This window comes from Dipodomys ordii, unplaced genomic scaffold, assembly GCF_000151885.1.
Source record: "Dipodomys ordii isolate 6190 unplaced genomic scaffold, Dord_2.0 Scaffold127, whole genome shotgun sequence".
In the NCBI taxonomy this organism is placed as follows: Eukaryota; Metazoa; Chordata; class Mammalia; order Rodentia; family Heteromyidae; genus Dipodomys; species Dipodomys ordii.
Window position 1 is genome coordinate 7,953,896 of NW_012267343.1, and position 21,304 is coordinate 7,975,199.

General features: G+C 48.4%; 1 protein-coding gene across 3 annotated transcripts in view; it reads right to left on the reverse strand.

The window, feature by feature from the left end:
- The window catches only part of Rgs3 (regulator of G-protein signaling 3), a 126,023-nt gene that overhangs the window by 86,523 nt on the left and 18,196 nt on the right, over positions 1-21,304 (reverse strand). The window contains exons 4-9 of one of the 3 annotated variants that reach the window (XM_013030145.1): positions 20,626-20,720; positions 19,573-19,641; positions 11,100-11,160; positions 9,747-9,837; positions 6,944-6,999; positions 219-300 (exon numbers count right to left, since the gene is read on the reverse strand). In XM_013030145.1, coding sequence (XP_012885599.1) covers positions 219-300; positions 6,944-6,999; positions 9,747-9,837; positions 11,100-11,160; positions 19,573-19,641; positions 20,626-20,720 — 454 coding nt within the window. Of the gene's footprint in view, positions 1-218; positions 301-3,973; positions 4,084-6,943; positions 7,000-9,746; positions 9,838-11,099; positions 11,161-19,572; positions 19,642-20,625; positions 20,721-21,304 lie in introns of those variants that run through there. The other 2 variants (XM_013030144.1, XM_013030148.1) reach the window with 2 other exon arrangements.

The following is a 21,304-nucleotide window of genomic DNA, read 5'->3' on the forward strand; positions in this document are numbered from 1 at the left end:
CAAAATGTAAGAGCCTATTTTCATTTTGATAAAAAAATAAAAAGGAGTGAGTATATCTTCATAAGCCTCAGTTTCATCTGTGGTTATTTAAAAAAATAATATTATTCTTTGTCTTTTGAAAACCCAAGAGGACTCTTTGCTCCAGTGGGGCTCTCTTTCTAGCTCTATCCTGTGCTATCAAGGCCAGGTGCTGGTGGGGGAGTGGGGCTGACACTTACCAGAATCCACAGCTTGTACTCGGACCGGAGAATCACAGCAGATAGTGAAGCCAAAGCCATCCTTGCCCCTCGGGATGGTGATCTAGGACACAGCCCTGCCCAGTCACTCCCAGGAGCCACAAGGCTGGGAAGCCCACAAGCCCCACCCAGAGCCACCCTCCTTTCCATAAGAACCAGAGCCAAGAGGAGCTGGCCAGCTCCTCCCTGTCCCTATCTGGAACGAAGCATCTTGACACCAGATTGTGGACCTAGCAGGGAGGCTGAGAGCTCAGGAGGTAATCCTGGCTGCCATAGGAGAGGCCCTGGGAAGGGTTATTTGCCCTGGAAGCTACAGCACTCTAAGGAGCTACAGCTCACCCTCCATTTCCCCCCACGATCCCCTGCCTGCCTCACACTCCCCTCTTCCTTTCTCACATTGGTCTCAGGCCACTGGCCCAGGGTTGGCTCTGTACTGAAGGCCCAAAGATAAAGCCATCTGCTGGCTGCCATCCTAGAACACTGGGGAGGGAAAACTTTGATGCACTCATTTAGCCTCAGGCCAAGGGTCAGAGGAGGAGTGCTGGGGTTCAAGGGCAGTATTGGCCAAAGCCACAGGCAACTGGTAGAAAGCTCCCAGATGAGGAGATTGGGGGAGAGCACAGCCAAGCGTCCTGCTAAACCTGCTCTAGCCAGACTTCACACTGCCTTCAAGGGCAGGGTGCATGGTGGGACCACAGCCCCGACTTTCAGAAGACTAATGAAAAGGACTTAACGTTTGGGATAGTCTTTTCAAACCATCACACAAGTATTGAGCTCCTACTGTATGCCAGGCTCTGTGGAGGTACCAAGATCAGACAGAGGACAAGACGGTGTGCAAGCCTCTTCAAAGCAAAGCAGGGTTGATAACAGTAGAGCAAACCAGGAGGACTTTGCTGTGACAGCACAAACTGTCCTTTGTGCTCTGACTCTAGGTAACAGGCTAGTGTTTGCTAGAGACTCAGTGCAAAGAATCCTGAAGTGAGCTTGGGCAGCAGTGTTCCTCCGGGAGGATGTGATATAGAACACCTACATGAATAGAGCCGGGCTCAAGAGGCACAGGGAAGGTATCCTGGGCAGGTGGAGGAAGAAGCCAATTCAACAGGCCTGGAACAGGTCAAGGACTTTGGCCTTGTCTTGGGACTACTGTCTCCTTCCTAAAGAGTTGTCTCATAGGGCTGGGCACCTAGTTCACCTGTCACCTGTCCCAAGGGCAGACATGAGAAATAGGAGGGGGGCAGAGATCTAGGGAGACTCAGGGCCTTGGAAGCTGCTGGGGCCCCTGAGGCTCTGCTTCCCACAAGCCCTGGGCCCAGATTCAAAGCAAGTTTGTAAAACAGGAAATCTGACAGACAAGGGGAAGGGGGAGGGGGGGCAGGAAAATACCCTGTTCCCATAAGAATTCTGGGAAAACACACAGCTAAGACAGGAAGAAGAAAAAAAAATGGAAAGAAAGAAAAACAAACTGAGGAGTGAGTGTGGAAAACTGGCGGACAGGAGTGGCCACTGATCGCCGGCCTGCCTGAGGCCTGGAGAAGATGCAGGGAACCTCAGCCACTCTGTGGGACCAGCAGGGACTTTTCGGGGGACCCCCAGGCCACACAGAAGTCTTCCTAGCAATTGTTTTTTTTTAGTCCTACCTCACAACAATGCCATGACATCTCCTGCCTGGAGGTCGGGCCCCAACCCGCCCTGGGTTCTGGACATGGGTTTTGAGAAGTGGCCCCAGGTGTGGGCCTCAGAGTGAGCTTCGAGGACCTGGTCCAGGCAGGGCCAGGAAACCTCCCCACTCCCACCCAACTTCTGAGAAGCAGCCTAGAGAACAACCTAAGCAGCAGGTGGACAGAGGGGTGGTAGGAGACAGGCATCATGAAGCAAGCGGATCTCCTGGCTCCGCAAGAGGGTTGGACTATGACAAGGAAGCAGAGCAGAGCCCTGGTGGTCATGCTCACAGACTGCACTGAGGGCAATATCCTAAGCGCCTGTCCATCACTGCGCCTGAAGGGAAAGGCAGCTTTAGCACGCTCACTTTTGAGAAAAGGAAACCGAGGCCTGGGACTTCTGACATTGCATATATGGGGGCAAGGAGGCAGCCCTGCCCTACTCTGTGGCTCCTTTACAAGGGGTAGTGCTTGCTCTTTCCAGTCCAGGAAAAGCAATGCTACTCCTCCCAGGCCTGCGCCATATCAGCTCCTCTCTTCTGCCCTCCTGTCTGCTCTCCAACACTCTGTCATGGCTACACCTCTGTTGCCAGATGCCACAACTTACTGGACACACCCTAGATGCAAACACTGGGCCCTATGCTTCATAGGCATCATCCTTATTTTAGTATACCTATTCTAGGAAGAGGGAGACTGAGGTATAGATGGGTAAAGTGACATGCTCAGGGCCACAGATCAGGAGTAGAGTTGGATTTAAACCCTGGTCCCACTTAAAATTTGGCACTCTCAATCTGCATTAGTGTCTAACAGAAAAGCCATCTTGAACCTCTGAGTCTGAAATCCTAAGTCCAGTCCCCCTTAGTGCCTGGCCCCACTCTGACCACACTCTGGTCCTCTGATCCCTGGGGAGCAAAGAGACCCTGGACCTGTCAACTTCTCACCCATGTCCTCCCTGCCTCGCCACTCTGCTGTCACCGGGGATTTTCTATCTAGCTGCAGGAGGACAGGGAGCAGAGCGGGGCTGTAGGACAGGACCTGAGAACTGAGGAGAACTGGAGGGGAAACACTTGGGTCCCCGAGCAGCAGACACTGGCTCAGGGAGCACCTCTGGATGTATCCCAGGAACCTGTACGCTGCCTATAAGGGGAGTGAGAGCCTAGCTTCCAGTGTGATCATTGAAAGAAGGAGAAGGACCTCAATTTTTTTTAAATCAGAACAATTTTTGTGCTCTTTTCCAGCTTGGACATTTCCAGAATCTGTACAAGAAATGTCTACATTCATCCTCCTTTGGCCCCTTGTAGGAGAAGGAAAGAAAGAGAGGGAGAGAAAAAGAGAGAGAGGGAGAAAGAGAGAAAGGTGGGGGGAAGGGAGAGAGAAGAGAGAAGACTCCTTCTTGGGCTGGGATGTATCTCAATGGTAGAGTGCTTGCCTAGCACATTTGAGGCCCTGGGTTCGAGCTGGAGAAGAGAAAAGAGAAAAGCCTCCATATTGTTCATGAAAAGAAAGGCCCAGGGATTAGCAGTACTGTTACTCTCCACCCTGCCCCAACTTCCAAGACTGGGGTCTGAGAAGCCAGACCCTTTCAATGAAGTTCAACTCCAAAGCCACTGGAGTCCTGACCCGCCTTGAGGTGACCAAGCTGGAGGAAGAGAACCACGCGTGGTGTACAGAACTACCTGCTCTCACTCCAAGCACATTGCAATACACACAGAGGGGGAGCAGGCACTGCTGTCCCATCAGAAGTTGGGAAAGTTGGCAGAAACACTCAGCTGCTTAGCCACCAAGCCATCTGCAGTCCCAGACCCGAGATGCCTTTTTACATGGACACTCCCTCCCCAGAGAAAAATAGCAGAAAATTAGCTGGATCATCAAAGAGGCAGCCTTAGCTGCCCTAACACAAGGTAGCAGGTAACAGGCTACACCTTGGCCCAGCCCGTGCCTCTACAGAAATGTGCTTACAGAGAGCTGGAGGAGGCATAAAAGGTCTTGTAGAGAGAAAGAGAGAACGATCTTGCTGGGGCAAGCCCCCCCCATCCTCAACACCCCATAGGTCCCCCCCCAAGGGGGCCATACACCCACCTGGCGGTAGCGGCGCTCGGAGCACACCTTGCAGAGCCCATTGAAGCGGTTCATGGCTGCAGGTCTTGCCTGGGCTGCCGCCCCATGAAAACCCCGGCTCTCCCCCCCAGCAGCGGGAGCCCACACTGCGCCCGTCAGCCTGGCATGACCGCCCTGGGAAGCCCGCCCCGCAGAAGAATGGCAGGAAATCACCTCTCACCTCCCCAAGCCCTGTCTGCACTGTGTGCCTCTGCAGATAAGCCCGAAGGCTTCCTGAAACCTCAGAATGACAAGGAAGAGGGAGAGTTTTATATTAAAATTCCTGTCAACTAGTTAGTATTCCCCAGGCCTGGCGGGGAGAGGGCGCCTTTGTTCTGGCTGCATTCTCCGCCATGGGCCACTTTGTGAGCCCAGTGTTCTCACAAACACCCCACACTGCCTGCTGGAGAGGAACCCAGGCAGAAAACACGCCCTGCTCCGCAATGGCACCGCCTCCCCTGCATGTCCCAGGGTCCCTAAGTACAAATCCGAGAAGGGGGGGAGGGGAACACAGCCTGGAGATCCGGCTATGTCTACACACACCCCATCTTAAGCCAGGAACACAAAACACTTGGAGGCTGAGACCCCCGTGCCAGGGGGGTCCTTGCAAGGGGGCTGCAGAAAAGGTCTGATGGCTTGTGGACCATAAAGTCAATGTGGAAGGGGATCTAGCATCCTCATCTTGCCAATGAAACACCAAGGCCTACAGAGGTTAAGGTCAGATGCTGGGACACTCTCCAGGCCCTGTTTCCTGCCTTGCAGCCTTAGGATTGCATCCTACAAAGAGCACAGGGTGAGCCCAGACCCCTTGCCTACCTAGGAAGCCCTTGAAAATCCCAGCCACCCACTCATGTCCTTATGACAGAGGCCGTCCCCTGGTTTGGTTGCAGTGTGACTGTGGGCAAGTAACTCAGGAGGTTTGTTTGTTATGGCATTACTGAGGGTGGTGTCCCTTAACTTTTTTTTTGCTTGAGGGTAGTACTCTGCCACTTGAATCACAGCTCCACTTTTGGCTTTTTTTTTTTAAAGCCAGGGTGGGGGGTTGGGGGGGCAGTTGTGGAACTTGAACTCAGGGCCTGGGCACTGTCCCTGAGCTCTTTTGCTTAAGGCTAGTGTTCTACCACTTTGAGCCACAGCTCCACTTTTGGTTTTCTGGGAGTTAATTGAAGGTAAGAGTCTCACGGACTTTCCTTCCTGGGCTGGCTTCAAACTGTGATCCTCAGATCTCAGTCTCCTGAGTATCTAGGATTACAGGCATGAGCCACCAGAGTCTGGCCACTTCTGGCTTTTTGCTAGTTAATTGGAGATAAAAATCTCACAGACATTCCTGCCCATTCTCACTTCAGATCCCCAGATCTCAGCCTCTTGAGGAGCTAGGATTACAGGTATAAACCACCAGTGCCCAGCCTAATCCTGCCCTCTGGGAACTGCGGCTATGTGCAGAACCATACATGAAGTAGGATGTTCCCAAGCCCACGAGAGCCCTGCCGTGTCCATGTGACTCCCACACCTCACCATGAAACTCCCAGCTCACTGTCATTTCTGTGCTCAGCACACACAGAGAAAAGGTACAGAGGGTACAAAGAAACCTCTCTGAAGCTTTTCAAACTCCATTGAAGCAAGTTGCTCTAATACTATGTTGTCCAATACAATGGCAACTGACTAGACAGGTGAAAATTAAAATTAGTTACAATGAAATAAAAAGCTGACATTCAGTTCCTGGGTTTCTCGAGCCAGCTACAATGGAGTGTTCAATAGCTACAGGCAGCAAGCAGCTACTGCACTAGACAAAACAGCTCTGGACTGGACACTTCACATGAGCCAGGCCTTGGACAGACTCACAACTCTGTCCAGTACCCAATGCCAGATGAGTCCACACAGGTGTGAATGCTTTGTGAATAATAGGGGAGCACTTAAATGGAGCCAATGAGATAAATACATTTTCTTTTCTTTTTCTTTTTTTGGTTGGTCATGGAGCTTGAACTCTGGGTCTGGGTGCTGTCCCTGAGTTCTTCAGCTCAAGGCAAGTGCTCTACCATTTGCGCCACAGTGGCACTTCCAGTTTTCTGGTGGTTAATTGGAGATAAGAGTTTCATGGACTTTCCTGCCCAGGCTGGCTTTGAACCACGATCCTCAGATCTCAGCTTCCTGAGTAGCTAGGATTACAAACATCAACCCCTGGCACCTGGCTGAATACATTTTCTTGACTGCAATACCCTTCTAGGTAAGATGTCATGAAATACGGGGATATAGTATCTTCCCAGCCGGACAATACACAGGAGACAGCAGGGCACAGTGTTCTCAGGAGATGGCTACATCTACCCATCCGGGCCTCTACCTCTTATTGGCTCTGTGATTACAAACAGTGACCTAATGCCTCGGACCCCATGCACCCCCTCATCTGTAAAATGGAGCAGTGACAACCACCACAGGGGTAGCAGCCGGGATGAGGTCAAAATAGCACTTCAGAGGCTAATCAATAGCTAGGAGTTGATATTTCCTTCTCTAAGTTGTTAGAGAAGATCGTGGATCATCTGCTCTGCAATGAAATCTTCCCCCCATAGGAAGTTTCTGTCCAGATTTAAAGCCCTTGTGGAGGGGCATCTACCAGGCTCAGATTCAGCCTTTCCCTGACCTCAGCAGGCCTAACCTGAGAGGCTGACTCAGCCATGGCACCATGAGGAATAGCGGCCTTCAGACCTAAGGGAAGGAGAGGATGAAGCATCTAGAGGCCAAAAGTCAGTAAGATCCAGTTGCCTCCATTTTCTGGCTCTCTCCACACTCCACCAACAACCCAGGAAAAGCTTCTCTTTCACTATGAAATCCCTTAGGAAAGTCAAGAATGCTCCCTTCAGAGTGCAGAAGTTCAAACACCAAGGGCACCACACAGATCAGAACCCTGGAGTGAGGCTCAGGTGCTACCAGCCCCGGACAAGTTTATCCCCAACCTACCTGGAGTTTCTCCCCATTCTCTGTGTCTTCACTTCCTGGCATTTGTAGCAGTGCATCTACAAAGTGACAGAGAACAGTCAGAAAAATTTCTGTTAGCCAGGTATGGGTGGCTCACAACTGTAATCCTAGCTACTCAGGAGGCTGAGCCCTAAGGATCATAGTTCGAAGCCAGTTCAGGCAGGAAATTCCATAAGATTCTTTTTTTTTTTTTTTCCGGTTGGTTGTGGGGCTTGAACTCTGGGCTTGGACACTGTCCTTGCGCTCTTCAGCTCAAGGCGAGTGCTCTGCCGCTTGAGCCACAGCGCCACTTCCGGTTTTCTAGTAGTTTACTGGAGATAAGAGTCTCACAGACTTTCCTGCCCAGGCTGGCTTTGAACCACGATGCTCAGATCTCAGCCTCCTCAGTAGCTAGGATTGCAGGTGTGAGCCACCAGCGCCCGGCTATAAGATTCTTATCTCTAATTAACTTCCTAAAAAGCTGGGAGTAGAGCTGTAACTCAAGTGGTAGAGTGCTAGCCTTAAGCAAATAAAGCCCAGGGATAGCACTCAGGCCCTGAGTTCAAACCCCAGGACTGGCAAAAGAAAGAAAGAGCCAGGTGTTAGGAACAGAAATTTGTTCAATTTAATGAGCAACTTTTCCATGTCTATGAGTGCCTGATGAATAGGTATTTTGTTTGCTTTGATAACCCTGTTCTTACAACCCTCTAAGACTGAAAAAAAAAAGCCCCCTATAAGTAAGAATTTTATTTAGATATAGTTAAACCATTAAAGAAGATCATACTTGGCTGGTCTGAGACAAAGCTTGTCTTTTCCAAATGGCTTTACATGATCATCAACTTTTGGGTTAATTCACTAGATGTTGATATTAAATTCTAAGATACAAACTTATTCCCTTCACTACATCCTTAAAAATACTAAATTCTAAGCACACTTATCAGTAACCTATTTCTTTAAAATTCTTTGTAAAGTTGTGGTATTGAAAAGAAATATTTAATAGGTAGTGATCAGAAAATTTTTAGCTCTTTGAAAACAAATAATCATTAAAGATATTTCCAAGTAGATTAGAGATAAACATAAACAACAGCAAAAAAAAATGTAACCTCATTTTGTCTCCATTATACAAGTCAACAATAAAATCAAAGTACTTATTGGAGCCTGGCACCAGTGGTTCATGCTGTAATCCTAGATAAATGGGAGGCTGAGCTCTGAGGATCAGGTTCAAAGCCAGCCAGTAAAAAAAGTCTATGAAATGCTTTACTTAGTCATCAAAATGACAGAAATAGAACTGTGGCTCAAACAGTAGAGCATCAACTTTCAAAGGAAAACAGAGACAGTACTTAGATCCTAAGTATAAGTTCCAGTACTGGCACAGACACACATGTGGCATGTGTACACATGCACACACATATACACGCAGTGCTCATTGTTTATTTTCAAATTTGAAGATAAAGTAGATCACGAAGATCTTACATGAGGATGGAAGTGGGAAAGCTACAGGGATCTATCTCATAAACTCAAAAATGGAAACACCACTACAACAAATCAGTGGTCTCTCCTCTCCTTTTCCCATATCCTGCTCAAGAATCACATGCCTTAGAAAAATAACACAGCATGTTTGATTATTCAGAACCCTCTCTGAAGAGCCAGTACCTTAACTGGATAAATGCATTCTTTGCTTCTCCACATTTCACAATATTTGATTTAGGTATAAATTAAGATTATACCTAAACTGAAGGCTTAAGAGGTTAAGAGTAATGTTTAAAGCAGAGAGTGACTGGGCACTGGTGGTCACATCTATAATCCTGGCTACTTAGGAGGCTAAGATCTGAGGATTGCAGTTCAAAGCCAACCTGGGCAAGGACGTCCATGAGACTCTTATCTCCCACTAACCACCAGAAAACTGGAAGTGGAGTTGTAGCTTAAAGTTGTAGAGCGCTAGCCTTGAGTGAAAGAGCTCAGGGACAGTGCCCAGGCCCTGTTCAAGTCCTACCACCAACAGAAAAAGGAAGGAAGGAAGGAAAACGAGTTTCTATTGTCATGTGAAAACCAAGTACAACTAACCATGGGCAAGGCTTGGTGATGGATCCATATGGCAATCTGGGCCACTCCTAACCTCCAAGATACAGTGATGCCCAAGGCTTGGGCCAGGAAGGCAATTAGAAGCTACAGCTGGACTATGTATAGGGAGGGTAGAACTGAAAGGGACTGAAGACACGTCCCACGGGTTCATGCCCATAATAGTAGTTATTCAGGAAGCTGAGATCTTAGGATTACAGTTCAAAGCCAGTATGGACAGGAAAGTCTATGAGACACTTATTTCTGGTTAACCAGAGAAAAGCCAGAAATGGCTGAGCATCAGCCTTGAGTAGAAAAAGAAGAGATAGCATCCAGGCCCTGAGTTCAAGACCCAATACCAGCACACACAGAAATAAAATGGTACCGAGGGTAGGGGCGGGAATGAAATCAAAGTCCTGAGCTTTAGGGCTCTTGGAAGGGCTTAAACTCCCTGCCTGCAGAGGCGGACACTCCAGTGTTCCCAAAGCAGTCCAGAGGGGCTCCCTGAGGGTGGTGGGCTATACATGCAGGGTCAGGTCCATGTCCTCTCCAAGGAAAAGTCAACCAGAAAGAATGTCATGGCCAAGTGCAGCCTGCAGCTTGCATGCTAACAGGTACTTATGAACAGTCCCTAGACCCAGTAGCCTCACAGGACCTGGGAGGCAAACACCACAGAACAGGGACCAACACTATCACATAGGAAGGGGAGGGGGCAGCCCAGGTGGGCTCTGAAGGGGTGCTCACACACCTCTTGCTGGCCGGAGCCGCCGTCTGGCCACCTTCAGATGCTTGGTCCGGCCCAGGTCCTCTCCCAGCAAATAGTACCAGCCATTGATCTCCTGTCATGAGAAGAATTGATGCATTCAGACAAAGAAGGCAGAGGAAAAGGCACAAGAAGGCATCCACCAACATCCCCCTGCCCCCACACACACTCACACACAAGTAGTAAGTAGCTGCACCCAGAGCAGACACAGAGCAGCCCCCACTCCCCCCCCCCGCCTCTCCAAGGCTGCTGTAACTGCCCCTTTAGACACCTTCTTGACCTCCAGGCATAGGTCATTTCCTCCACCAAATCTCCACAGTCTCTCATCCAAGAGATCACTGAGACTTGCCTGCCTGCTCTTTCCCACAGCAGATTGTACACCAGCTCTTGGACATGCCTGACAATGAGCCTGGTACACAGTAAGAGCTCAATAAATGTTTGTTTACAATAAAGGGGAAATGAGAGAAAGACCGATGGAAACTGGGCCCTGGTTGTTCATGCCTGAAATCCCAGCTACTCAGGAGGCTGAGGTCTGGGGATCATGGTTTAAAGCCAGTCTGGACAGAAAAGTTGAACAGACTCCACCTCCAATTAATCAGCAAGATGCTGGACTAGCAATGTGGCTCAAATGGTAGAGCATCAGCCATGAGCAAGCAAAGACACAAGGCTCCAAGTTCAAGCCCTGGCACCAACACTAAAAGAAAAAAAAATTAATGATGGAAAGGCCAAAATGCAGGCATCCTGAGGCCCTTTTCCCAGGGGAATGAAGCAGAGGCCACAGTGAGGCGATCACGAGGACAGAGACACAGCCACCCTTCCCCTCTTCCCGCACTTCACCGTAGCAGAGCCATGCAAAAGGCTACAGGGCATAGCTCCCTTGCTCCCATCTTCCAGTTGGGGTACAATACTGAATAGACGTAAAAAAGGGCTGGAGAGCATGTGGGAGGCTCTCCAGATTCTAAGTCCTCTCCTAGCCTGAGGACAGTGCTGTTCCCTTGGCCTCCCACACCTGGACCTTCATCCAGGGGAGGTCAGGAGCTCTGTGCTCACATGGGTGTGTGCATGCACATGCATGTACACACACACACACACACACACACACGGACTATTCAACATCCTTAACAACAGATATCACAACTCAGTACCTCCTGCGAGGCCTTGGGGCTCTCTGTTGAAGGGGACCTAAACCCTCAGCCAACAAGTCTTGGTGGGAGACCAAGCTTTGGTGGGGTACCGTGTCACAGATAGGAATTCCATTCAAGGATTTTCAGGGGAGACCTGCCAACAGCAGCCCAGGCCTGGGGGAAATGGTACTCCAGAAGATTCCCATGGACCCACCTTGTCTGGAGTCAGGAGAGACTTCACCCCAAAGCTCATACAGCCAATGAGTGCACGTTGCCTGGGGGAAGAATACAAAGTCAGTACCATGCCTGGCCAATCCAGTGATTCTGCCATAAAGTGTCTCACGTGGCTTAGAGCACTTCCACCACATCGGCTCACTTGTCCTCCCTTTTCAAGGTGGACACTGAGGAGTCCTCACTCATTTACAGGGGAAACAGTCTTAAAGCTAGATCCCTTCCAAGGCCACAAGACTAGCCAGTAGTCTGGTCTGGAGGAAACCTGAGCTTTCTAGGCCTTGGTACAGTACTCTCTCTACCACCACAAAAACTTAGAACCAGCCAGGCACTGGTAGCTTACATCTATAATCCTAGCTACTCTGGAGGATGAGATCTTAGGGTCTCAGTTCAAAGCTGTGAGACTCTGATCTCCAATTAATCACCTAAAAAGCTGGGAGTGGGAGTGTGGCTCAAGATGTAGAGCACTAGTCTTGAGTGAAAAAGCCAAGTGAGAGTACAAGGCCCTGAGTTAAAGCCCCAGTACTGCCACAGGCACACAGACACAGACACACAGAGGCAGAGACAGAAGACAGACAGACAGACAGACAGACAGACACACACACACACACACACACACACACACACACACACACACAGAAACTCAAAACCACCTTATGGCGTTTTTCACTGTCTCGGTGCTGGGATAATGGGAGAGTTGGTCCTCACAGAGAATCTCAGCCCCTACCTGAGCTGAGGATGCTCAAGCAAGAGGGAAGGGAGAGGACCATGGTTCAAGAATCTTTGTTTCCGGTCCAGAAAGGGCCCAGGCAGTTCTTAGATGGCTTATTGGCAAAGTTCCAAGTACACCCTGACACACAAAAGTCTCCATGACCCATCTGACCTGGCTGCAGGCAGGGGAGACAGTCGTGAACCAAGCTCAGACTCACAGAATGTCAGACTGTGGCAAGAAATAGAGTTCGAGCTTGGCCTTTATTAACAGGAATCCAAAATTCCTGAAGAATCTCCACCAATCCAGGACTGATTAACACCTGACAGCTTGTAATAATGATGACAGCGATTAATAGTAATAGCAGGCAAAAAACTTGCCATGCTGAAGAAAGTTTATAAGGCTGTAATTAATAAAGAAGAGTTCTACATACACACCACACACAGGGGGGATCATTAAGGGTTTTTCTTTCCTTTGATTTTACACTGTCTTTGCAGTTTTGAAAGAAATAAGCACAACTTTTGTAATAAAAAAAGCAATAGAAATGTTTCTTTAAGTACTTCTATTGCACTACACCCTGCTTTATCTTCACATTAGAATTCTTTGTGGGTTATTTTAGAATTTGCTTTTTTTTTATTTCCCCTGTTCTCTCTCTTACTGCTTCTCCCAGGTCACTCTCCTTGATTCACAGGCTTAGTAACTACTAATGAAGAGACATCATAGATATTTAGTTGAATTTGACATCGGAAAAGCTCCCAGAGGCAAGGGGTTTGCTCTGTCCTGTGAAACAAACATCAGTGCCCACACTGGAATAATTGCCTAGTTAGGTAGTAAATGCCCTCAGGTGTGCTCCCCACCACTGCCCAGGGGGTCGCTTGTTCTATGGTTGCAGGGCCCCAAGCAGCTCTGGTCAGCCATCACTAAAGAGCCTGCCTGATATCTGGACTCCAAGGCTTGAACCTGGGGATCCCAACTCAGTTAGTCCAAGAAGGAGTCTGGAGAAAGTTCTCCAGAGATCCTGCAGGCCCCTCAGCCACGCCTGCCCCAGGCAGGGACCAGGGATCTAGAAGGTCTCTATAAATACATATTGTTTGGATTTTCCAGAAAGGTTGGCAACTTACCACCTGACAATCCCAACGAAGACATAACTAGCTTTCCCAGATGGCTGAGTCAGGGGCAGGGATGAAGGATGCTAAAGGGCTGGTCCTCAATAGAGAACCACCAACCTCCCTATCAGTCCATGCTCTGAACCATGGCCATGAGGCAGAGGCCTCTGTATCCATCTGCTGTTTCTCACCAGCTGCCTTCCAGCTGTGCCTCCATCTGCTCCCCCTCTGCCTAGCCCCCTCCCATCACACAAGGCCATATTAACACCTACTGCACAAGAACCAATACAGTCACCCTAACAAAGCAGCATCTCCCCAGCCACCTTCCCTAGCCCCATTGCCCTAAAGAAGCATTCTTCCCTCTTGGGAAAAGGAGAAAGCATCACTAGTGGGTGGCAGCTGCGGTAGCAGCTGCAGCCAGCACACAAGCAACAGAAACTCCTAGAAGGGCCACTGGGGCCAGGACTTCTGGAGAGTTTGCCAAGGTCCTCCTGCAATGTCCTGTTTGTCAGCACATTCAGGAGGCCTTTTGGATGGTGTCTAGATGCTATAGGCTCTGCTCTTGTGCTGGCTGTGGCAAGTTTTTATATCCTCAGGCTAGTGCATTAAGCTGTAATAAATGCTGCCTCTCCCCACTCTTCAGTAAGTGGAGTTTTTATTCCCTGGTGCTGTTGTTACAGAGTGCTAAATGGTTAATAGCATCCCTTGAGCTTTGCTTCCTGCTAAGGGGCCTCCAATGATTTCATGATCATTCAGGCAGAGTAAATTGTCACAATTAATGTCCACAAGCAGGACCCTCTCTCTGACAGTTCTGCAATTAGCTCCTTCTGCAGGCTGCTTCTGAGGACCCAATGGAGGAAGAAGACCGCTTTTGCAAGCAGCCCGGACATAGAGCATATGGCAATCGACCCTCCAGTTTATCAACTGGAGGGGCCTGCGATTTCCCTAAGTGCTGAGTCTCTGAAACCACGCCTCAATCACTGCTGACTGCCAAGCCTAAGCTTCAGGCTTGGTGCGCTTAGCGAAGGCTTGACAAATGAGGGAATTCATCAAGCCCATGGCTGGCAGCTTTGAGCCAGGAGCTTGCAGTGTTAAGGAAACAAGACAAACAGGCAGGAATTTAAATAGCGGTTCAAGTCATCAATACAGGACCTGCCACCAAAAAAGGGTGAGATTGACAGATGAACAACACAGGCAACAAATTCCAAAGGCTCAGGAGGCAAGAGGTCATTTAGGATAGAGATGCCTGCAGGAGGCCCCAGAAGCTGAGCCAGAAAGAAGGAGAAGAAGATCATTTTGGACAAACACTGTGTGTGTCTAATCTCAATTAAATTTTAATTTGATGGCTTAATTTTGAGTATCTATTTTTCCATCTATTTTTTTCCCCTTAGACTCTGTATCTGTCATGAGCTTTCTGACACAAAGCCGCTGTCCGTTCCTAACATCGAGTACAGGAAAGAGGATGCCTACGGAACTCAGAACAGGACTCAGCACATAGCAGACCCTCTGTAAATGTAGATTATATATTGTGTAATAGATTGTACATTATATTATAGACTATGCATTATATTATTTATGTGCTTATCTACATATTCACATTTTTAATTTGGTATATGTCACTATAATTCCTACAAGATTGTTTCCTGGATACAAGTTCTCCCCTGCCCCACCTCCATAGTGCTAGGGATTGAACTCAAAGCCTCCAGTCATTGCTTTGTTTTTTGGATAGGGTCTTGTGATTTCACCCAGGCTGGTAGACCATAAGTCTTCTACCTCTATCTCCTTAGTTAGCTGGGATTACAGGCATGAACTACCACATCTGACCAGTCACAAATTCTAGCAAATGTTATAATTAGTACTAGAAACTTCAGTTTGTCTTTTTTTTTTTTTTGGGTCGGTTGTGGGGCCTGAACTCTGGGCCTGGACACTGTCCCTCAGCTCTTCAGCTAGCGTTCTACCAACTGAGCCACAGTGCCACTTCTGGCTTTTTGCTTATGTGGTGCTGAGGAATCGAACCCAGGGCCTCATGCATGCAAGGCAAGCGCTCTACCACTGAGCCACCTTCCCAGCCCTTCAGTTTGTCTTTCACCATATCATTGAGCGGAACCTCCAGATAGCTTAGTTATATATTCAAAGCTATTAAGGGGCTACTCTTGCTTTCTGAGTGTGATGATACTGTTGTGGTTTCTTTAGAAGCCATTCATACATACATACATATATACTTTTATATACACACACACACACATACAGAGAGAGAGAGAGGTGAGATATTTTGATACACCCTTCCAGTGGTGTTGTGAGGATGAGCAAGTGCATAGTCTGTGCTTGGTGTCCACACATAGTAGTGCTTAGGTGCACACTTTTTATCACGCTGAGCCAGGCCTTTAGGAACAACAACAACTCACATCCCTCAGGGTAGTTCTGAGGATTCAATGAAGCAGGATATAGAAAGTGCTTGGTGCAGAGACAAGCTAGTGAATGCTTGCTTCCTTTCTTCTGCAATTGTCTTTCATGTTGCTAAGTTCAACATCTGTCTTTCCGAGAACACAATTTGATTTGGGAGTGTTCAGCATTGCTCAAATTCCCTGTGATTCCTCTCTGTCCATCTCCATCTGACCTTCTCGCTCAAGTGAGTCCAAGAAGGAGAACCCACCGAGGAGCCTGGAGGGAGGCTGGGCCGCCCCTCATGCTGACAGCTCTGGCCCGTCTGAGCCTGCCCTGTCCCGCTGGAGCTCTGGGCTGGGACTGTGACCACGAGTCTGGCTATGTTTTATTTAATAAGGAATCTCACTTTCCCAAAATAGGCAACAAGTGGAGACATTGCCCTAGTCACGCCGCCTCCCTGGGGGCTGACTCATTTTCCCCGGGCCTCACTTTCCCTTCCAGAAACGTGACCTGCATGACAGATGCCTTCAGCAGCTCGAGCAGCTCACTCTGCTCCCGCACAGGGAAGGACTCCTGGGCTGCATGGCCTTCACCAGCAGCTTGCTGGGCATCCAGCCGACTCTGCAGAGACCTCCACTGCCCCATCAGCATTTCCCAGCTTTTCCAAGGCAGGTCCTGACCCCTCTGTCTGCCACTCATGCTCTCCCATCTGACCAGAACCTCACCTGCTGTCTTTGTGGTCATGGCTCCATACTGGTCTCATCTCACAAGCACAGAACAATCTCTTTTTCTCTACCTCCCTCTCCTTCTCCCTCTCCTTCTCCCCCCCTTCTTTATCTCTTTTTTTTCTCTCTCTCCCTTACCCTCTCCCTCTCCTTGTCTCTTTCCCTTCCCCTCTCCTCTCTTCCTCTCCTTCTCTCCATCTCCCTCTCTGTCTTCCCCCCCCCCCCCCCCCCCCCCCCCCCACCCCCCCCCCCCCCCCCCCCCCCCCCCCCCCACTCTCACCTGGCTCCTCTCCTGGTACCTGCATCTCACTATATCCAAAACCCACTAACCTTCCTCTCTACACTATGTCTGGCTTAGGGGTTACCACCAGCTACTCAAGACTATCTTTAACTTCTCAACTTGCTCTCATAGCAAATAACCAATAAGTACTATTTGGGCAGTACTGAGATTTGAACTCAGGACCTCATCCTTCTCATACTTGCTTCACTTGCTTGCTAGCTCTGCTGGCACTGTACCACTTGAGCCATGCCACTAGCCTGATTTTTTGGTGTAGGGAAGAGTCCTGTGGCTTAAACTGAAGGCCTGAGCTTACTCTGTGAGCTTTTGTGCCCAAAGCTAGTGCTCTACCACTTGGTCCACAGCTCCATTTTCAGCTTTTTGCTGGTTAAGTGGAGATAAGAGTCTCTCAGACTTTTATTGCCCAGACTGGCTTCAAACCTCAATCCTCAGATCTCAGCCTCCTGAGTAGTTAGGATAACAGGCATGAGCCACCTGTGCCCAGCTTCTAGCCTGCTTTATGCTGGTTATTTTACAGATGTAGTCTCATGGACTTTTCTGCCTAGGCTGCTTTGAACTATGATCCTTGAAGGACTTAACCTCCTGAGTAGCTAGGATTACAGGTGAGCCAGCAGTGCCTGACCAGTAAGTACTATTAAGCATTGAGAAGTATCTTCCAAATAGATCCTGGTTCCCTATTCCCCTTTCTTCTATGCCAAAGCATCTCTCTCACCCAAAGACCTATCACAACCATAGACGTAGATTGTACATCATCATTGCCTTGCTCAATGCCCTCCAGTGCCTCCCAGTGGACAAATAACTTGTTTAAACACAGGTTCCTGTACCCTGCCCATGAAGATTTGGAGTTCATTCATCTGATGCAGCACCTTGGAGCTTGCACTCCTCACAAGGGCCCTCATGAGATTTGAACACAAGACTGTGAACCACTGGCCCTGAGGAGGAAACCCTTCTCCAAAGACAACTACAGAGCCGCTTGATGTGCTTTTCACTTGACCTCCACAACCAACCAAAACCGCTGCAAGTAACTCCTCACTCCTCCCCTCTATTCATACCCCCTCTGCTCTGATGGGTTCTCTTCTGCCCTTTCCCTGGTGCACAAGGCACAAGAGTAAAGGGCTGAATCCAACTGCCTGGACTTCCATTCAGGTTCCACTGTTCACTGCCTGTGTGACTTGGAACAAGATACTAAGCTTTTTTACCTTAAGTTTAATCTTCGGGAAACTTAGGACAAAGCTGCATACATGAGCTGAGTATGGTGGTGCATGCCTATAATTCAGTAGGTTGAGAGTTTTAGGCCAGCCTGGGCTATAAAGAGAGGCCTTATCTCACAAACAAAAACCGAACAGGCACCTCATGCCTGTAATCCTAGTGACTCACGAGACTGAGATTTGAGGATCGAGGTTTGAAGCCAGCAGGACAAGAAAATCCGTGAGACTCTTATCTCTAATAAACTACTCCAAAAAAAAAGTTTTAAGTGGAGCTGTGGCTCAAATGGCAGAGCACTAGGTTTGAGGGGAAAAAAAAAAAGGCTGGGGCTGGGAAGATGGCTCAGTGGTAGAGCGCTTGCCTTGCATGCCTGAGGCCCTGGGTTCGATTCCTCAGCACCACATAAAGCAAAAAGAAAAAAGCCGGAAGTGGCGCTGTGACTGAAGTGGTAGAGCGCTAGCCTTGAGCTGAAGAGCTGAGGGACAGCGCCCAGGCCCAGAGTTCAGGCCCCATGACCAGACTCCAAAAAAAAAAAAAAAGCTCAGGGACAACACCTAGGCCTGACACAAAAAACAAAAACAAAACCTTACCTAAGTAATACACTGTTAAGCTCTGACTCAAGATCAGACCCACAAATGCTTGCTCTTTCTCAACCATATTCTCAAGTCTCTATCAGTAACCCTCCAAACAGGACCCACTGAGTCCTCAGCACCTAGAATGTTGGTGGTAGAAAATCACAGTTGAATGGATGGATAGATGGATGGATGAGTGGACAATGTCTACATTATTATGAATATCACTCTATATCACACCTGAAAAGCAGTGCTCAGTCAAAATAAATATGCTTTCTTCTGAAGGTTCAATGGGGCTGAACTTTTAAAAGTATACTAGCTAATAAAATTTAGGACTCTAAAAAGCATTCAGGGATTAGGGATATAGTTCATCAGGAGAGTGCTTGCCTAGCTTGCAAAAAGGTTCTAGCTCTAACACACACACAAACACACACACACACACACACAAGTATCCAACATTTTCCAAGTCTACACTGATGAGTTGAACGCCTTTTATTCATATAAGCTCCTTTTCGGTCTCATTCAGCTCTGTAATTGCTTGACAAATTACTGCCCCCCTCCCAATTCATCCAGATTCCTTAGGCTATCTCTGCTAACTGCGCCCCTGCTGCTCACAGTGGGCCTCCCAGTTAATTGCTCCCACTCCTCTTTCTTTAGCAGCCAATCCTCTCGCTCTTACTCACCTCCCGGTTACTCCTTCCTTCCCTGCTCTGTACTGTCATTACTGTCCTCATCTCTTCTCCTATATCCTACCCAGCCCACAGGATCAACCTGTTTGGATTCTTCTGTCCCCTAAAACCATCCCTTCATGGGTAGCATGGGCCTATCCTACATATTCCTGCCTCCTTGACTTCTTCCATGCTGTGTCCTCCATGGAACACCTCCTGATCTTCTCTTCTGGTCACCTCTGCCCAGGTTTAAAATCTCACTTTCCCCACAAAGCCCTCCTGGCACAGCTCGGCCGGCAGCGTGCTCCCCTTCTCCCCTCTCCTCCTTGTCCTCCCTGCCCTTGTGACTCATTTCCTCCTTTTATTCCCACATGCAGTTCTGTAAAGACAGTGGTGACTAAAAGGGATACAGGCCTCCTAGTTTTCACAAGGTGCACAGTCCTGTGGAGCTGATTATGTGCATGTTGGTACTAGAATTTATCTTGGTACAGCACCTGAGCAGTAAGGCCCCTTGAGAACAGAGCTCAGGTGTAGGCTGGGTGGCGCCCCTGCTGTACAACACAATACCTTGCTGATGCCCACTGATGACAAGGTTGGAGTGATGAGGACTGGGTGGCGGGGTGGCGGGGGGTGGGGGGAGGAAAGGCAGTGAGCAGCCTCTGCAGTTTAGTGTGGTCTCAACCACTTAGTTATCCAGAATGCACTAATTGAGCAACTTCGGTGTGCCAGCCACCTGACTGTCACAGCCCAGAGCTGGGTCTCAGTCCAGCTCAGGACATCTCCTTACCTGGTTGTACTGGCCTTGTTCCATACAGTAACCAGAAGACGCTTCTGATGGTCCTCCTCTGGGACAGGACTAGGAAGCAAATGAGATGATCAGCGTGTTAGGAAGGCCAAACTCCAGGCCAGGCCAGACCCACAGAGCAGGTCATGATTGCAAAAATTTTTTAAAGATCCTGAACAGCTGGTTTTTAAAAAACAATATATATACACTACAAATTGTGGGGGGGGATGAGTACTTACGTGCAGAATACAGTTTACATTACATTGTTAAAGGACAAAGAAGAGGTTACACGACACCATTATAAAACAATCCCATTCTGTAAACATGCCCAGAAATCCACACCCACACAAATGAAAGGAGCCCACGAGAAATGCACTTGCAGAGCTGAGTGGTGCAACTGACAGGTGTTTTCTTTGTTTTGATCATTTACATTTTCTAATTTTTTTATAATATGTGAAGTTACCTTGTGAACTGAAGAATAATCCAAAACATTATTATTAATTTTCACTAATAGGAAAAGGCCCAGTGACCATGACCTTCCCCTTGGCCCCAGGGTACAGAATTGGGAGTAATAAATAATAACAGCATCTCCCACACTGCTAGGCATTTTCATATTTATAGCTCCCAGCTCCCGAGATAGGTCTATTATTAGCCTCACTTTATAAATGAGGAAGTTCAGGCTCAAAGAGATTACAGATTTAAATAAAAAGGAGGATAAGGAGGCTAAATGTCCTTCTGTCCACTTGGAAAACCCCCTCTGCTGAAGGCGAAGGCCTGATCAGAGGCACAGTGGGAAATTGTGCACTTTTTAGGGGCTGGCTGTCCCTGACTGGGCATGTCATTATGAGACCCAGCCAAGTGATATCTTCTCACTGTGGACCTCACCCTGGGCCCCCAGCCAGGGGATGAAGGACACAAGGAGTGAGAAAACAAAGACATCCTTTAGAAGTCACTATTTTTCTGCCTAGATCTAGACCTAGATCTGGCAACCCGTTTCCAGATAAACACTCCCTCCCTGTCCTCTCAAGGGCTGGCCCAGCTGCCCCAGACACTTACAAAAAGAAGTGCTCGTGGAAAGCAGGGTCTCTGCTGTCTGGAACAGTCTGCGTCTTCTGACATCGTCGTCCATTGTCATCAGGGATCAAAGAGATCTTCAATTGGAAAAAAAAAAAAGCATTAGTTAACCTCCTAGACATGTAATTACCTAAACACAGCAGCTACCTCTGTGTGTCTCCAAGCTGCAAACTTCCAATGTCCTTCACACCAGCCTCTACAGAGAACAGAATGGAGTCCCGCCAGATACTAGAAAAAACCGTGGAACCCAGAACCAGTAGTGCTGGAGTTGTGGTACCACATCCAAGATGGCAGCCACAAGCCTAGTCAGAACTATTATCAGTTCTTCCCCCAAACAGGGAAGTTTCCACCCTTGATCTTAGCTAAAAGGCCATGAATAATGAGCATTTTCTAGCCAGGTGTTGGTGGCTCATGCCTATAATCCTAGCTACTCAAGAGGCTGAGATCTGAGGATCATAGTTCAAAGCCATTCCAGGTAGAATTATCAGTGAGACTTATATTTACACTTAACCACAAAAAGCCAAAAGTGGAGCTGTGGTTCAAGTGTGGTAGGGCTCTAGCCTTGAAATGAAAAGGCCAAGGGAAAGCATGAAGACAAAGAAGCTTCAGAACTGGCATGCACACACACACACACACACACACACACACACACACACACACA